Raw genomic sequence first — 16,521 nt, 5'->3', positions numbered from 1 at the left:
CTCTGATCGCTACTTTACAAAAGAGAGGCAGGGGACTGTGCAAGTGTACTCACTACAAAGGAGCCGATGGCACCCTTCCTTCTCCACTACAGGGACTGGTCGTCCGCTTTGAAATATTCCTCAGATGTCGTTTCTTTATACACCTTCTACAACTTTCCGCTGCTGTTGTCCCGCTGTTTCTTGCTGCTACCGCCGCTGCTGTTGTAGAGGCTGGGGTTACCCACTAGGTGGTGTGGCGCCATGCCAGCGTAGGGACCAGCTGCAGCAGCGTAGTTGAAGAGGGCAGGGAGGAAGGGCAACGGCTCCACCTTCTCCCCCCCGGGGGCCATCATGTTCAAAGCCATGGGCAGGGTGGCCAGGTTGTAGGGGTAGGCCAGCAGCTGCGGCCCGTAAAGCAGGTGGTAGGGGTCGGGGTAGAATGGCAGTTTGGCAAGATCCCCGGTAGGCACCATCTTCCCCAGCGGCCCGAAGGCGAGTGGCCCCGTCGGGTAGGACATGAGCAGGTTGTCCTCCTGCTTCTTGCCAGAGCGGTAGCCACCCTGGACGATGAGGGGCAGCGGGTAGTCCTGCATGGGGTATCCCCTGGCAGTGACCTCCCCTCTGTGAGGGTCTCTCGATGGTGCTGGGGAGTGGTCCCGGGGCTCTTCCTCGGACGGTGGGGGGGCCCGGGGAAGCAGCAGGGCATGGGCAGAAGGGCGGTCGCTGCCACTAACCGACCCAGGGGGCAACTGAAACCTCTCGAGACCCTGTGTGCCACGCAGGGACTGGGCAACCTGTCGGTTGGCCTGCATCAGTAGGTCCATGGCAGTGGGGAAGCGGCGGGGAGACTTGGAGGGCCGCCTCTGCAAGGGTGGGCTGTTAATAGTAGTTTGAATTGGTGTGTGTATCGGGGATGGTGCGGGACTAATCGGCTCCTCTTTGGGTACCAGGAGGGTCCCCTCCATGTCTCTGGGCTGCTCCTGTAGTGATGCTCCCCTTGACTGCTGAGCCCTCTCCATCTCCCTTTCTCTCTGCCTCTCCCTTCCCAGCTCTCTGTCCATCTCCCTCTCCCTCTGCTTCTTCCTTCCCAGCTCTCTGTCCATATCCCTCTCCCTCTGCTTCCTCCTTTCTAGCTCTCTGTCCATATCCCTTTCCCTCTGCCTCCCCCTTTCCAACTCTCTCTCCATATCCTGTTCCCTTTCCAGCTCTCTCTTCATCTCCCTCTCCCATTCTCTCTGCCTTTCCCTCTCCACCTCCCTCTCCCTGGCTAGAATCGAGGACATGGTCAGGTCTTGTGCTTGGTTGGGACTGGGGCTCCTGGACAAGGGTGGGACCCTGAGATCTTGGGCCACTGGTGAGTTCTTAAAACCAGCATGATGGAGGAGGCCCATCCCACATCCCTCCCTCAGTCCTTTTCCCACAATATCCCCCTCCTGCTTCACACCACAGACCCCTTGGAGGGGCAGTGTTGTCATGGCAACGGACAAAGGAGCAGCAGTATGGCTGATTCTCATCTGCAAGGTCGGGGGCATATTTGGAGAAGTGACAGGTGCAGGGCTGGTCCTCCTGTGGTTCTGCCCCTCCAGACTCCTCTTCCTGGGGGTCCGGTAGTCCAGACATTCAGCTACGCTGCTCATGACCAGCACACCCTGGAGGGCCGAGGAGCAGCAGAGAGAGGGAGATGGTGTCGGCCGGTCGGCTGTGGGGATCTCTGGAGGGGGCTGAATAATCTGAGGACTGGGCTCTCTGTCAGGAATGGGAGTTGTGAGTTCATTAAGTTCTTTGAGTTCAAGGCCGCTGCACAGTGTTGGAGTTTGGTGCTCTGCTTTCACCTCGCTAGGCTGGCTCGCGCACTGCAGCGGCTCTATGGCCTCGCTACTATGCTGTGTCTCTGGGATAGGGTAGCTGATAACTGGGACAGAGTGAACAACGGGAACATGGTCACTTGTGGTATCTACGTCTTTGCTAACAGTGCTAACTGTTGTCTCTGCTGCTGCTGCTGTTTTTGACTCTGTCTGCGTCTCCTCCTTTTCTCTCTCCGGGGAGCTGCTTAACTCGTGGCGCCTCACGTGGCGGTTTAGCGCTGAGGATGTCTTGCACACCTTATGGCACTGTGGACAGGTGTGTCTCGCCAACGACCTCCTGCTTAGGCGACTTGGACTTCCCTTCCCTAGTATAACCCTCTCTCTCGCCCTGTCTACCTCTGTTAACTCAGTCTCTGTCTCCATGCCCTCATCTCGTGACAGACACCCCGCTCGGGATGGCACAGACGAGGGGTTGGGGGCTTTGGGGTGCTGGGATCTCTGGTGGTCCTCTAGTTGGTCCCTGGAAGGGAAGGGGGCCCTACAGAGGAGGCACACAAACTCCAGCAGGTGGCTAAGCTCGTGTTTATCCCGCTTCCTGGAACTGGAGAACCAGCGGCCGCACGTATCGCACTCCGACGCACTCCCATCGGACCAGGGCCGGCATTTTGTGTCCATAGGGGGGACTGAGGTAGACAATGGGGGCTGAGGAGAGACCAGGGGAGGATCAGCGGGCTTAAGGTGGGCTTCCCCGATTTCTTCCTCCCCCTCTTTGTCCTTCTCTTTTGAAGGTATAGAGGAAGTACTGAACAATTCAGGTGCCTCTCCCTCCTCCTGCTCCATGTGATCTTTCACCTCCCCCACTTCCTGCTCCACCTCATCCATCTTTCCATCCTCCTCCTCTTGGTCCTCCTTATTCACATGGTCCATGAGTCTCTCTGCCCTCCTCATTAGCCGGAGGGAGCGTTTGTAATGGAGTTTGCGTTGCCAGTTCTTTGTTTTGTGGGCATGAGGGGCCTTCCTCTTGGGCTTGTATGAGTAGTAGGGCCTCCAGAGGTTGTCCTCATCGTCCTCACTCTCCCCCTGCTTGCGCACCTCCTGGCGGAAGTAGTACTCTCTGACCTTGCCCGTGGCTTTGGGGCTTTTCTTCCGGCTGTCCCCCTCTCCATTTTCTCTCTCCCCATCTCCTCCTCTCTCCCCCTCAGCTTCGACGCTAGAGCTGCGATGGGAGCGATGTTTGTGGTGGTGGTGGTGGGAGTGGCGAGGTTCCTTGGAGTCATGTGGGGAGGAGTCCGTCCTTTTGGCTCTGGAAGGAGGGGGGCTCCTGTCCCTCTTGAGGTCCGTCTCGGAGATGCTGCGTTTGACCATGGCCTCTTCGCCTATCCGCACCGTTATCTGGCACAGCGGCCCGGCCCCTTTGCCCTCTGACCCTGTGGACGACTGTTTGGCTGAGCAGCTGTCACTCTTGCTGTGCCCCTTGCGGGACTTATGATGGGACCTACCTGTTTCTGATCTCCTCTCCCCTTCCTCTGTGGCATCTGAACTGTCCACTAATTTAGCTCTCTTCCTATGGCTCTCTGTACTTTCCCTGTGAATTTTAACAGGCTTTGCACTGACCTTGGGGAGTGTCTGGCTGTTGCTAGCTTCAGGGGAGGGGCTGCTCAGGGGTCCTTTCCCGGCCCCAGAGGTGACCTGGTTGCTATGGACAATGACGGATGGCGCAACTGTGCCATGCACTATGACGGAGGGCTTGGAGTGGCCGTAAGTGATGACAGAGGACAAACCCAACTCTGGGCTACCGCTGACCTTTGTAGTTTTGACTTTGTTTCGAACGGATGCCTTGGAGCTGCTGCCACAGCTATCTACCTGCTCTGACTCTGCCTCTCTGTCAGCTACTCTCCCTAAGGCCATACCTATTAGGGAGGGGGGCAGTGTGGGGATCTCTCCCTGCTCTAGGCCCACTGAGAGGGGGAAGCCGGCAGGGAACTCGTCAGGGTCAGGCTTCACACCCTTGGGTAGAGAGCAACTGATGAGGCTGTGAAGGTCCAGGGAGCCGGGCAGGCTGCAGTCCAGGGGCTGAGGCAAGGGGACGGCAGAGGGGTCAGACGGGGGCAGCAGCAGGCTGTTGGCCAGGGAGTCACTGTAGGTCTTGTAGGGTCTCTTCTGGGAACGCATGGGGAGCAGGCGGTAGAACTTGAGGGCGTTGACCTTCTGCTTGTAACCGCCGTTGACTGTCTTTTCGCTGGAGATGAGGCCCGGGCTGATGCCGTGGAAAGCCTTCTGGTGGGTCTTCAGGTTGTAGTACGTTGCGAAGGCCTCCCAGCAGAAGATGCACTGGTAGCGTCGCTCGCCCGTGTGCCACACCTCGTGCTTGGTGCGATACTCGGCCAGGGCGAACACCTTGTCGCAGAAGTGGCAGGGGTACTTGCGGCGCCACGAGTGCACGTTGGAGTGACGCTTGAGGCTGGACAGGGTCATGTAGGAGCGCTCGCACACCGAGCAGAAATAGATGACGTGGCCGTCCACCACCTTGACGAAGTGGTCCTCATCCCCCACCAGCTCTGACACGTCGCCTTCATGCCGAACCAGGAGACCTCGCCCTTTTTTCCCTTTGCCAGGCTTCATATCCTCTTCACTTGCCCCCACAATCTGTCCTCCCTCCACCCTAACTTCCCCTTCCTCCAGGGGCTCCTCTTTGGCCAGGATGGGGAGAAGGGGGATGCTAGATGGGAGGGCCGGGTTCAGAGCGTGCGTACAGGAGGCCTCGTGGGACTGCAGTCTCTTGTTGTGGATGAAGGCTTTGCCACAGTGCTGGCAGCTGAGGGCCCGGCCGCCACGGTGCAGCCGCATGTGGGCCGTGAGAGATAAGGCGGAGCTGAAGAGGCGGTGGCACACCCCACATATCAGCTCCGGCTTGGGGCCATCTGGGGGGGTGGAGCAGGAGTGAGGAGGAAGAGTGAAAGACTCAGAGGGGTGAGGAAGAGGAGGAGAAAGGTGGAGGTTGGGCGGGCGTAGGTTTGTTCCAACTTGGGGGCTGCCCACCCTCCCACCTTTTTTCCCTGTTTTCTCCTTTCTGTCTGTGCCCCGCCCCCCCTGGCCCCGATAGGCCACGGTGCTCAGGTTGAACAGGATCTGTGCAGTCTTTGAGGGTGAGGCTGTGCCATTGGTCAGTCTGTGACCCTCCCCTGGGTAACCACCTAAAGGCCCATTGGAGGACCTGGGGGGGAACCTGTGGAACTGGGAGTCCAGACCGGCTTTGAAAAGAGGTGGGAGAGATTTGATGTCCTTTTTGACCAGTGCGGTAAGATCCATAGGAGAGGAAGAGGAGGAAGGGGAAGAGGAGGCGGAGGAAGAGGATGGGGAGCTGTCCCGCTGGGGGGGGTTAAAGGGCCGCCGTTTGTCTGTGGTGGTGGCATCCAGTTTCCACACTGACCCCTCGTTGGACGCCTTGGAGGCCGAGAAGGGATGTCGGCGGCGGGGGTAGGATGTGGCTGAGGAGGGGCGGTGGTTGTGAACGGTGAGGGCGGCGGGCAGGGCGGCGCTGAGGGGGAAGCTGAGGGTGATCTTAGCGTTCTCGGGGCCGTCTGCCTCATCATTCATCAGCCCCTCCATCATGGCCTCCCCTCCTCGGCACTGCCTGCTTTTACCCTTCATCTGCCCTGGTTCCGCCTCCTCTTCTTCCTCAACCAGATTGGTCAAGATGGGCACCCTAAGGCTGAGGCCCGCCTCCGACAGACGCCTGGTCCCCTTGGAGCCCTGGCAGGCAACACGGGAGGAGTAGATGAAGTCAAGCAGGTTGGACAGCACACTGGACTGGAAGTTAGGCAGGTCCAGCTCAGCCCCCTGGATGAGCCTGGAAGAGGGGGTAGATGGCGGGTGGCTGCTGCCTAATACAGGAGTTGTAGGCGGTGGGGAAGACGTCGGCAGTAACAGCTGGCGGAAGTACTGGCAGCAGGCGGCCAACTTGGCGTCGCTGGTGACGATGAGGTTGACGTCACAGAAGAGGGTGGGCCCGGCAGGCAGGTGTTGCTCGTTCAGGCGTAGCAAGAAGAGGCCTGCGTGGAGGGGGTCCAACACCTCCAGCCAGGACACCATGACCGGCCCCCAAAACCTGAGAAATGACAAGAAGAGATGAGTGTTAAAGCTAGAATGGATCCCTGCATGCGAGTTTTGTAAGTCGCTGTGGATTAGCACTACATTTGAATGTATTATACAAGAAAGAAAATACCCATTCCTATCCAAAAAAGATTCCTTCATGATGCTAAGGAAATGATGCTAAGTAAATTATGCTAAGGAAATGATGCTAAGGAATTGATGCTAAGGAAATGATGCTAAGGAAATGCTTAAAGTTGCTTAAGAGCGCAACAAACGTCAACTGATGTTAAAATCCAAAAAGGAATGGCGAGAGCAGGGAAAGAGAGAAGAAGAAGGAATATGTGGCAATGCTGGTTTAGATTTCAGCACACAGAGACTGGAAAGAAATTCCAGGGATCCATCTTGGCTGTGTCACAACATTCACGTCGCCTAATTGGAAGGCGTTCAGATTTAATCAAGATTTAATCAAGATTCCCCTGGAATAGAGTGTTGACTTGCATCCCATAGCCCTGTGGACTTAAAACAAATAGGTCCCGTTTAACAGACATGGTGGGGGAAAAGGGCGGTGATTCTCATCACAGCCTGCTGGCCCATTCCTGGTAGTGGTCAGAATCTGCCGGCCATGACTCTAACCATTATTGGTGAAGAGGGAGAGAGAGAGGGAGGGAAGGAAAGTGGAAGCCAGGGAGAGAGGCAGGGAGGCAGGGTAGGGGAGGATAGTGGAAGCCAGGGAGAGAGGCAGGGAGACAGGGTAGGGGAGGATAGTGGAAGCCAGGGAGAGAGGCAGGGAGGCAGGGTAGGGGAGGATAGTGGAAGCCAGGGAGAGAGGCAGGGAGGCAGGGTAGGGGAGGATAGTGGAAGCCAGGGAGAGAGGCAAGGGAGGCAGGGTAGGGGAGGATAGGGGAAGCCAGGGAGAGAGGCAGGGAGGCAGGGTAGGGGAGGATAGTGGAAGCCAGGGAGAGAGACAGGGAGGCAGGGTAGGGGAGGATAGTGGAAGCCAGGGAGAGAGGCAGGGAGGCAGGGTAGGGGAGGATAGTGGAAGCCAGGGAGAGAGGCAGGGAGGCAGGGTAGGGGAGGATAGTGGAAGCCAGGGAGAGAGGCAAGGGAGGCAGGGTAGGGGAGGATAGGGGAAGCCAGGGAGAGAGGCAGGGAGGCAGGGTAGGGGAGGATAGTGGAAGCCAGGGAGAGAGGCAGGGAGGCAGGGTAGGGGAGGATAGTGGAAGCCAGGGAGAGAGGCAGGGAGGCAGGGTAGGGGAGGATAGTGGAAGCCAGGGAGAGAGGCAAGGGAGGCAGGGTAGGGGAGGATAGGGGAAGCCAGGGAGAGAGGCAGGGAGGCAGGGTAGGGGAGGATAGTGGAGGAGGGGTGTTTTTCCGCCCGCTGCATCCGGTTCTGTCGCAGTTAAGCTCGAGAGGACGAGCAAAGATCGACGGGGCGCTTCCCATTTCCATTCTAATTCTAGCAGCGATTGCGGCAGATCCACTCGCCTGCTATCTATTCATACACGCCAGCTCGCAGATTCGCCTGCAATAGGCAATTTTATTGTAATGACTTATTTAGCACAGGCCGTTCTGTGGGGTCTGCAGATTGGGGAGATGGATGTTGAGGCCTTAATGATGCGACAAAAAGAAAAATCCACAGTCATGCTTTTCTGCTTGTGTTTTCAAGCAGCAAGGCAGAAAGGCCTCTGTAAAATTCCACAGGCAGCCCTGAACAGGCAGAAACTAGGTCAGCACTGTTATTGCAGAGGGAAGAGGGAGAGAGAGAGGGAGAGAAAGGAAGAGAGAGGGCCAGGCTGGAAACAGGAACACACATACACACAGCACAGGCCGACGGAAAGGCAGATAGCGCACAGACAGACAGACACAAACACATCCCCATTGGCAGAAATGCACGCAGTCATATATACAGGCACCAGCAAGCACCCACAGCCACAAAAACATACTACTGATGTAATGGGTGTAAAACTATACGTAAAACAATGGGGTGAAGCAGGGGCGCAATCCGCAACAGACAGAGAGTCTGTATAGGTGGAATGAACTGAATTACAGAACAGAATAAGAGGAGCTTTGAAGAGGATATAAAGGGGGAAAGGGACACGCCACCCATACACTGAAATGATACACAACGAAATACACAGTAAAGTCGCACAACTACGCTGCTAATCCCACTTGCTCTGTATTTACCCGGATATACAGGCAAACACAGTGACTATTTTGGCAATCTACCTCTATAGCCCTATTCGCACGAGACTAGTATTACTATAGAATGTCGGTTATGTAATTATTACTCCAGCACAAAACGGACGGGATTAGTTTTACCAAACTGCCCCTGTAAATCATTTTATTTTCTTCATTCAAAATTGACCGTTATGACAGAAGCCTGGAGGCTCTTCAAATGTCTAGGGATAGCCTAATGACCTTCAGGTCAAAGATAGTCAGAATAATAATCAATATCAATAACAACCATGAACTAACCTACGCAGACATTTAACTACCTGACGGATTTGGCAATTTATCAATTCATTGGCACAATATCGTCCACTTCATCTTTAAAAAGAGAAGTATGGCACTAGGAAAGTTGATACGTGACAAAACAGTTAATTCATCTGTAGGCTACGGGCATAGCACTTTGTTTTACGCATCAATTTGGACTAGTATTATCAGAGGACCTGGGAGTTTAGCAAAAAAAACTCTCGGTTTTTAGGGCTGAAATAATAACTACATGCCAAGTAAAAATGACTGACATGGCAGATTCTGACGGGACTAAAATTACAAATGTGATGATTTGTACTCATGCCCAGTAAAACATATCCCGTCCAAATACGGCTTAACTTCCTTCATACTGGACACAGAGACATAAAAGTTCATCTGACTCGGGGGAAGTAGATAAAGGACCTCATTGCCAAAATCCTGAATATCCCTTTAAAGTAGAGGTGTCTTCTTGAGAAATATGTGGATATGTTTACTGTGCAGTCTGCTCTGACAACACACTGTCACTTGTTATTAGTCCCGTGTGGCTCAGTTGGTAGCGCATTGAGCTTGCAAAACCAGAGTTGTGGGTTCGATTCCCATGAGGGACCAGTACGAAAAATGTATACACTCACTACAGCAAGTTGCTCCGGATAAGAGTGTCTGCTAAATGACAAAAAAATGTAATTTAGAAGCCAGCTACTTGTAGGCGGACACGGCGTGAGGGCAAAAAAATGTCACGATTTCATCTGGTGTTTACGCCGCAAATGGGAAAATGTGTCTGCCGCCCTCTCTCTCTTCATCTTGCTGTGACGCACACAACTGCCTCTCCACAAACAGGCCCTGAACAACGGTCTGGCCAAGCGTGACGGGGAGATTTACACACACACACAACACAATCACGCACCACGCGCATGCATACACACCCTCCCCCCTCACACACGCAAGCATCTGACCCTCAGTGTGCCAAGGACCCAGCCTCGCCCCCACAAAATACAGTGCCCTTCTGAAGCACAGTGTTCCGCACAAACAAACATGTCCGCCGAAGGATTGTACATCTATTTTCACCCACGGTGCTGCAAAAAAACAAAAACACAAAAAAACAGAACAGCAAGTGCAGGTACGGTTTGTGTGGCACAAATGACTGACTAAGCTACGTAGATGAACACAAGGCAGAATCACAACGTCAGCAAGAGGAAAAACATAAACGCTACACTCGGGTCACAGTGACCATGCCACTATTAAAAGTACCTAGAGTCCTAATCAGTTAGTATGCAATGGCTCCGATCGCGTCTCCTTTATATGTACAGCTCAGCCATAGACTAGTTACTGCAAGAGACTGGTGGGTGGGTTTCAGCCAGCACGCGGGGGGAAATGTGGGGGGCCGGATTGGAGTGTGTGGGGGGGTTTACTCGTTCCGCACTGTGAGCGAGTGGAGTGGGATTGTGGGAATAGGAAGGTGTCGGTTGGGTTCTCCCCAGCAACGGGGGCGCCAGTTGGGTCGTGAAAAGGGGGCTGTCGTTGGAGACAGAGAGGGAGAGACACTGAACTCTCCACAACCCCCCGGCCCAGAAAACATGGAGGAGCCAGCCAGATGGGGCAGAGGGAGGAGGAGGAGAAGAGGAGGGGAGGAAGGGAGGTTGGTATGGGTCGGGGAGTGGTTCAGAGGAGTGGTGGGTGGAGAGAGGAGGGTGGAGAGAGGAGGGGTGGAAGGGTAGATAGTGTAACTTCAAACACATCTCTTCCTGGTCCAGATTTCATGGTTTCCTTGTCTTTCAGATCCTGCTCAGCGTGTCAACATGGCCCCCCCCTCCCCCCTCAGTGTAATCTGTGGTATCGCTACAATTTGGCATGCCACTCCACGCACCAGCGAGCCTGTCCCATGTTAAAACGCCACACTCCATGGTCCGTTAGCTCTCAACCCGGCACATAATTATCATCATTCTGACCCCTGTAATAGAGAATGGAAACACAACACCCACTGACCTTTTTGGGGTCATTTCCCCAAAACCATTTTCAATTTTGCACACAGTCCCTCTGAAGATACAGTGCAGGTCCGTTAGGTGTGTGCAGCGTAAAACAATACAACTTTATTGTCCACAGTTACAGCGAACAACGGAAATGTGTCTTCTGCTCTCTTCATTTCTCAACCGTACGACTAGAGTGCATCACCCAGCAAAGGGATAAATCCTGACTTTATAGATGCATACATAACTCAAACTTCTGGCCAACTCAGACTTCTGCGGAAGTCATTCATATCAACAAGAGATTTATGCGTAACATTGCACGCTGAAATCTCAATTTCAGAATTGGACAATTGGAATGGCTTAAGTGGAAATTGTACACAAAACCAACATTGCCAGGGTATTCAAGTCTTCCATTGGATGCCATTGACATAGTCTAGCCAGTATACAAACAACAAGTCAAACAGAAAACTGTTGGCTGGAAATTCATCAACTGCCACTGGCGCTAAGCAACGAGGCTCCCTATAACTCCTGACCTCTGACCCCTAAAGCCCGTGGCATTGTAGGTCATATTTCCCATACAGTGAAGGCAGAGGCTTGGTGGCCATGGTGACCAGGAATGTGGAAATATTTGGCAGAGGGACTGTTGTTTTGGAAAAAGAAAGCAGGGTTGGTTAGGGAAACAACAATGGGTTTGTGATGTTAAAATGCCCTCCAAGGCTTAGCAAGAACCTCCTTCCGCTTCCAAAATAACAACCTGGCACTAGAAGGACATTTTGATGACACACCAAAGAACAGACAGGAGACGAGAATAATTTAACCTCGGCGCTAGATTCGCTATCAGGGACGTGTATGTGCAAGTTTTTCACCAACTCCTTGTGTCATTTTGGGAGTTAAGTTGGCTGACCAGTCACAGTGAGAAAAGGTTTCCCTAAAACACAGAGCCCATGTCATGCTCACGTCTACCGCCTTGCTCTGACACACATTAGCTAGACCCCCCAATCTGGAGTGTTTCATGCAGATGCGAAAGACGCAGAGATTTTTTAAGTTTCATCACAATCTCTGAACGAGTCATCGCTCCTGAAAAAGAACTGCGTGGTACGCCAGCGAGACCGAGGAGGAGGAGGGAGACAAGGCCTCTTATTGGCACCACACACACACAGTACACACACACACAGTACACAGACACACACAGTACACAGACACACACACCAACCCTTACACACACTTAAAACAAATATTACATTTCTCCTGACATACAAAACAACCAGGCAATGGCGTGACTGAGAAAAACAAGCAGACGAAAAAGAGAGAGAAACATATCAGCCTCCCTTTCACTGCTAGGCAAGCACACAACAAGACAACGTACCTCGGAAAACCTCCTGCTGCATCTCTGCTGCGATGTGTTCTCCCTCCTCTCTCTCTTGCTCGCTCTATCCGCTCTCTCCCTCGGTCTGTGTGAGCGTGCGTCTGCGTGAGTGTGTGTGTGTGAGAGAGTGCAGGCAAGGAGAGACGGCGCACACACAGGCAGCAGTGTGTAAAGACAGAGGGCAGGAGCGACTCTCACACTCTGTCTCTCTCGGTCTCTCTCGCTCGCTCTCTCTCTCTCGCTCGCTCCCCCTCGCTCTCTCTCCCCCTCGCTCTCTCTCTCTCACTTGCTCCACTCTCTCACTTGCTCCTCTCTCTCTCACTTGCTCCACTCTCTCACTTGCTCCACTCTCTCACTTGCTCCACTCTCTCTCACTTGCTCCACTCTCTCTCACTTCAGTTGTGCACATGATTCTCAGTATTTTTGCCTTTTTTTCCCAGCAAGTGAATTCCCCCCCACACCCGAATCCAATCCTCTTTTTATTTGGAAGTGTTGTTCTCCAACCACACACACAGACACACTACTTTATATACACAAAGCCCGGCAAGATAGGGAGGGCGAGAGAGAGAGAGAGAGAGAGAGAGAGAGAAAGGCAGAGGACGCCATTTAAGCAGTTTGTTACGAGCACTGCCAGTCCCCAAAATGGCTGAAAACAAACAGGAGCGATGCCAACAAAAAAAAAACCTGGGCACTAGGAGAGAGAGCGAGAGAGAGAGAAAGAAAGAAAGAAAGAAAGAAAGAGAGGGGGGGGGAGAAAGAGAGAAGACTACAGACAATAGTTGGTTGGCCGATGGAAGTGAAGTTGCCGGAAAGAGGGAAGCAGAGATCAAAGAGAGTTCGAGAGAGTGAAGGGGTGGGAGAGAGAGAGAGAGAGAGAGAGAGAGAGAGAGAGAGAGAGAGAGAGAGAGAGAGAGAGAGAGAGAGAGAGAGAGAGAGAGAGAGAGAGAGAGAGAGAGAGAGAGAGAGAGAGAGAGAGAGAGAGAGAGAGAGAATGGCAGAGAGAGAATGGCAGGGACACACTGTCTTTGTTTTTATTGCCTCTGTTAAAAGGGTTCAAGTTTATGGGGAGCGAGCGATGGCGAAAAAGTCAGGTGTGTGTTTGGGGTTCACTGCGAGTGACCCTAAGTCCAACTCCACCCTGCTCTGCTGTACGATCGATTGGTTGACTGACAGTCAGAAGACATCTGCGTGGCCTTGACATGTTTTTAATGTCAAAATGATAACATCTTCCCTTGTCGTTGTCAGAACGTCTTCGAAACATCAGGGTCGCATTCACTAGAAACCAAACGGAAGAATACGAAGCGGGGAGGAACTACCTCAACTTGTCCAACAACAAACTCATTTCCGTTGTAATAAGTTTTGCTACGGTGTGCATTAGTGAATATACCCTTGGTTTGACAAACTCACACACAAATGGGAACCATTCAAAAACGGTGTGAATCTTATGTTCTGGGGGGGGGGGGGGGGGGTAGAGCGAGAAAGAGGGGTAGTGAGGGAGAGAGAGAGCTATATTGCATGCTCCAGATTATTTTATACTAATAGAATTGCTCAGAGAATGAGATTTTCTTTAACAAGTAATTATTGTTAAATTATTGGCAACCCTGTTTTCAGTACTCCAGGACCTTACCCTTGCAAGGATAATGACACAGCCTTTTTCTAAAATTAAAACCACAGGTTTTCAATGGGGTTCAAGTCTGGAGACTGATGGTGGTCAATTAACCATTTCTTTGTGGATTATGGGTTTTTGTCTTGCTGGAAGATTCAATTGTGGCCAAGTGTCAGCCTCCTGGCAGAGGCAACCAGGTTTTTGGCTAAAATATCCTGGTACTTGGTAAACTTCATAATGCCATTGACCTTAAAGAGATTCTCCGGTACTTTTGTATGCTTTTTAGCCAGTAGTTCTGAAGGTAAAGCTCACGAGCCAAAAGTGGTCTCCGAAAACTGCGTATTAGGTCACATACAGTGATCTCTAAAAGTAATGTGACAATGACAATTTTTGTTGTTTTGGCTCTGTACTCCAGCACTTGGAATTTGAAATTATACAATGACTATGAGGTTAAAGTGCAGACTGTGAGCTTTAATTTGAGGACATTTTAAATCAACATTGGGTGAACCGTTTGGAAATTACAGCAGTTTTTGTACATAGTCCCCACTTGTGCATTAAAGTAGTCAAACGTTTAGTATTTGGTCCCATATTCCTAGTACACAGTGATTACATCACGCTTGTGACGCTACAAACTTGTTGGATGCATTTGCTGTTTGTTTTGGTTGTGTTCAGATGATTTTGTGCCCAAAAGAAATTAATGGGAAATTATGTATTGTGTAATTATTGTCACTTATTGTAAATAATAATGTTTCTAAAAACTTCTACATTAATGTGGATGCTACCATGATTACGGATAGTCCTGAATGAACCGTGAATAATGATGAGTAAGAAAGTTAGACACACAAATATCATACCCCCATGACACGCTAACCTCTCACCATTACAATAACAGGGGAGGTTAGCATTTTTTGGGGGGGTATGATATTTGTGCGTCTGTAACTTTCTCAATCACCATTATTCATGCCTCTCTGAATTACTAAACAGACTTCATGTCTGTGACAGAGACACGCCTATGTAGTGAATTGTGCATAGGCATATCAAATTTGTCACTGTCTGAAGAGTCACAATGACAGTTCAAAGAGGCAAACGTTATTTTAAAGGCTGTATACATTATATAGGTGTGTAGGGGGTTACTGGTGGGTTTATTAGCTGCATGCGGGTTGCGTGTGCAATCCGGCAGTGGCCATGTTTATTTGTTTTATGGCAACTTTGTGTGAAGTACATTTGTTAGACTAAAGGCTTCCACGGACAACATGTTCGGATAATGTGCTGTTTTACTTTTTGCTAATCTGATACTGTGAATGTTGTGTATTTTGTGGAATTGCATTAGTGGTGACACTGGTTTACTCATCTAATATGTATATACTGTATTCTACACTATCTATTGCATCTTAGCCTATGCCGCTCTGAAATTGCTCATCCATCTATTTATATATTCTTATTCCATTCCTTACTTAGATTTGTGTGTATTAGGTAGTTGTTGTGGAATTGTTAGATATTACTTGTTAGATACTGCTGCACTGTCGGAACTAGAAGCATAAGCATTTTGCTACGCTCACAATAACATCTGCTAACCATGTGTACGTGACCAATACAATATGATTTGGGGGGAAATGTAATTTCCCGGGTCTTCTCATTTAATTTTTTCAGGAAATGTGAAGTGTTCCCGGGACAGTCCCGAGATCCCAGTTACCCATGTGATTCCCTAGTGCACATACACTATATGTACAAAAGTAAGTGGGCACGCCTTCAAATTAGTGGATTTGGATATTTCAGCCACACCCGTTGCTGACAGGTGCATAAAAATCAAGCACACGCCCATGCAATCTCCATAGACAAACATTGGCAGTAGAATGGCCTTACTGAAAAGCTCAGTGACTTTCAACATGGAATCATCATAGGACGGCATGCCACCTTTCCAACAAGTCAGTTTGTCAAATGTCTGCCCTGCTAGGGCTGCCCCGGGTTAATTGTAAGTGCTGTTACTGTAAAGTGGACACTTCAAGAAGCATCACTGACTTAACTGTGAAGTGGTAGGCCACAAAAGCTCACAGAATGGGACTGCCAAGTGCTGAAATGCGTAGAGCGTAAAAATCTCCTGTTCTCGGGTTGCAACACTCACTTCCGAGCTCCAAACTACCTCTGGAAGCAACATTAGCACAAGTACTGTTCGTCAGGAGCTTAATGAAATGGGTTTCCATGGCCGAGCAGCAGCACACAAGCCTAAGATCACCATACAAAATGCCAAGTTGACTGGAGCAGTGTAAAGCTTGCCGTCACTGGACCCTGGAGCAGTGGAAACGCGTTCTCTGGAGTGATGAATCACGCTTCAACATCTAGCAGTCCGACGGACGAATCTGGGTTTGGCAGATGCCAGGAGAACGCTTCCTGTCCGAATGCATAGTGCCAACTGTAAAGTTAGGAGGAATAATGGTCTGAGGCTGTTTTCATGGTTCGTGCTGGGCCCCTTAGCTCCAGTGACTGTTAATCTTAATGCTTCAGCATTACAAAGACATTCTAGACAACAGTTTGGGGAAGGCCATTTCCTGTTTCAGCATGACGATGCCCCCGTGCACAAAGCGAGGTCAATACAGAAATGGTTTGTCGAGATCGGTTTGGAAGAACTTGACTGGCATGCACAGAGACCTGACCTCAACCTCATCGAACACCTTTGGGATGAATTGGAACGCCGACTGCGAGCCAGGCCTAATCACTCAACATCAGAGCCCAACCCCACTAATGCTCTTCTGGCTGAATGGAAGCAAGTCCTCGCAGCAATGTTCCAACATCTAGTGGAAAGCCTTCCCAGAAGAGTGGAGGCTGTTATAGCAGCAAAGGGGGGGGGGGCAACTATATTAATGCCCATGATTTTGGAATGAGATGTTCGACGAACAGGTGTCCACATACACTACATTACAAAAAGTATGTGTACATCAATGCTCTCTCTCTTGCTCTGCTGTGTGTCATTCAAATGGCAAGTTAAATAAAGGTTAAATAAATAAAAAGGGGCTGAAGCTCATTGGCTAGGACTTGAATTGCTAGGGGGCTGGCCCGTGTGGGGGAAATTTAGGGAAAATGGTGCAACACATCTTCCAGAAAAACAGTCGCTTTCAAACTAGGGATTTTGTTGCTAATTGAGGTAAAACAGTAATTCTGCTCCGAGATTATGCATGTATGAACGACACATTGATACATCCAGCCTAAAGCTGGAGGTTAAAAAAATACTTAGTAGTCGCC

General features: G+C 51.0%; 1 protein-coding gene across 1 annotated transcript; it reads right to left on the bottom strand.

The window, feature by feature from the left end:
- LOC139534603 (zinc finger and BTB domain-containing protein 38-like) lies at positions 1–11,810 on the bottom strand. Its single transcript, XM_071333867.1, has 2 exons — positions 11,679–11,810; positions 1–5,892 (listed from the first exon to the last, which is right to left on the bottom strand). The coding sequence occupies exon 2, from the start codon at positions 5,874–5,876 to the stop codon at positions 147–149; it is 5,730 nt and encodes a 1,909-aa protein (XP_071189968.1). The 5' UTR covers positions 5,877–5,892; positions 11,679–11,810; the 3' UTR covers positions 1–146.
- Positions 11,811–16,521: the final 4,711 nt, after the last annotated feature.

This window comes from Salvelinus alpinus, chromosome 11 (assembly GCF_045679555.1).
Source record: "Salvelinus alpinus chromosome 11, SLU_Salpinus.1, whole genome shotgun sequence".
Lineage (NCBI taxonomy): Eukaryota > Metazoa > Chordata > Actinopteri > Salmoniformes > Salmonidae > Salvelinus > Salvelinus alpinus.
The sequence above is the reverse complement of the archived record's forward strand: the minus strand, read 5'-3'. Positions and strand labels throughout refer to the sequence as shown.

Excerpts from the sequence above, each read along its gene's own strand:
- LOC139534603 (XM_071333867.1), bottom strand. The coding sequence starts at position 5,876 with ATGGTGTCCTGGCTGGAGGTGTTGGACCCCCTCCACGCAGGCCTCTTC.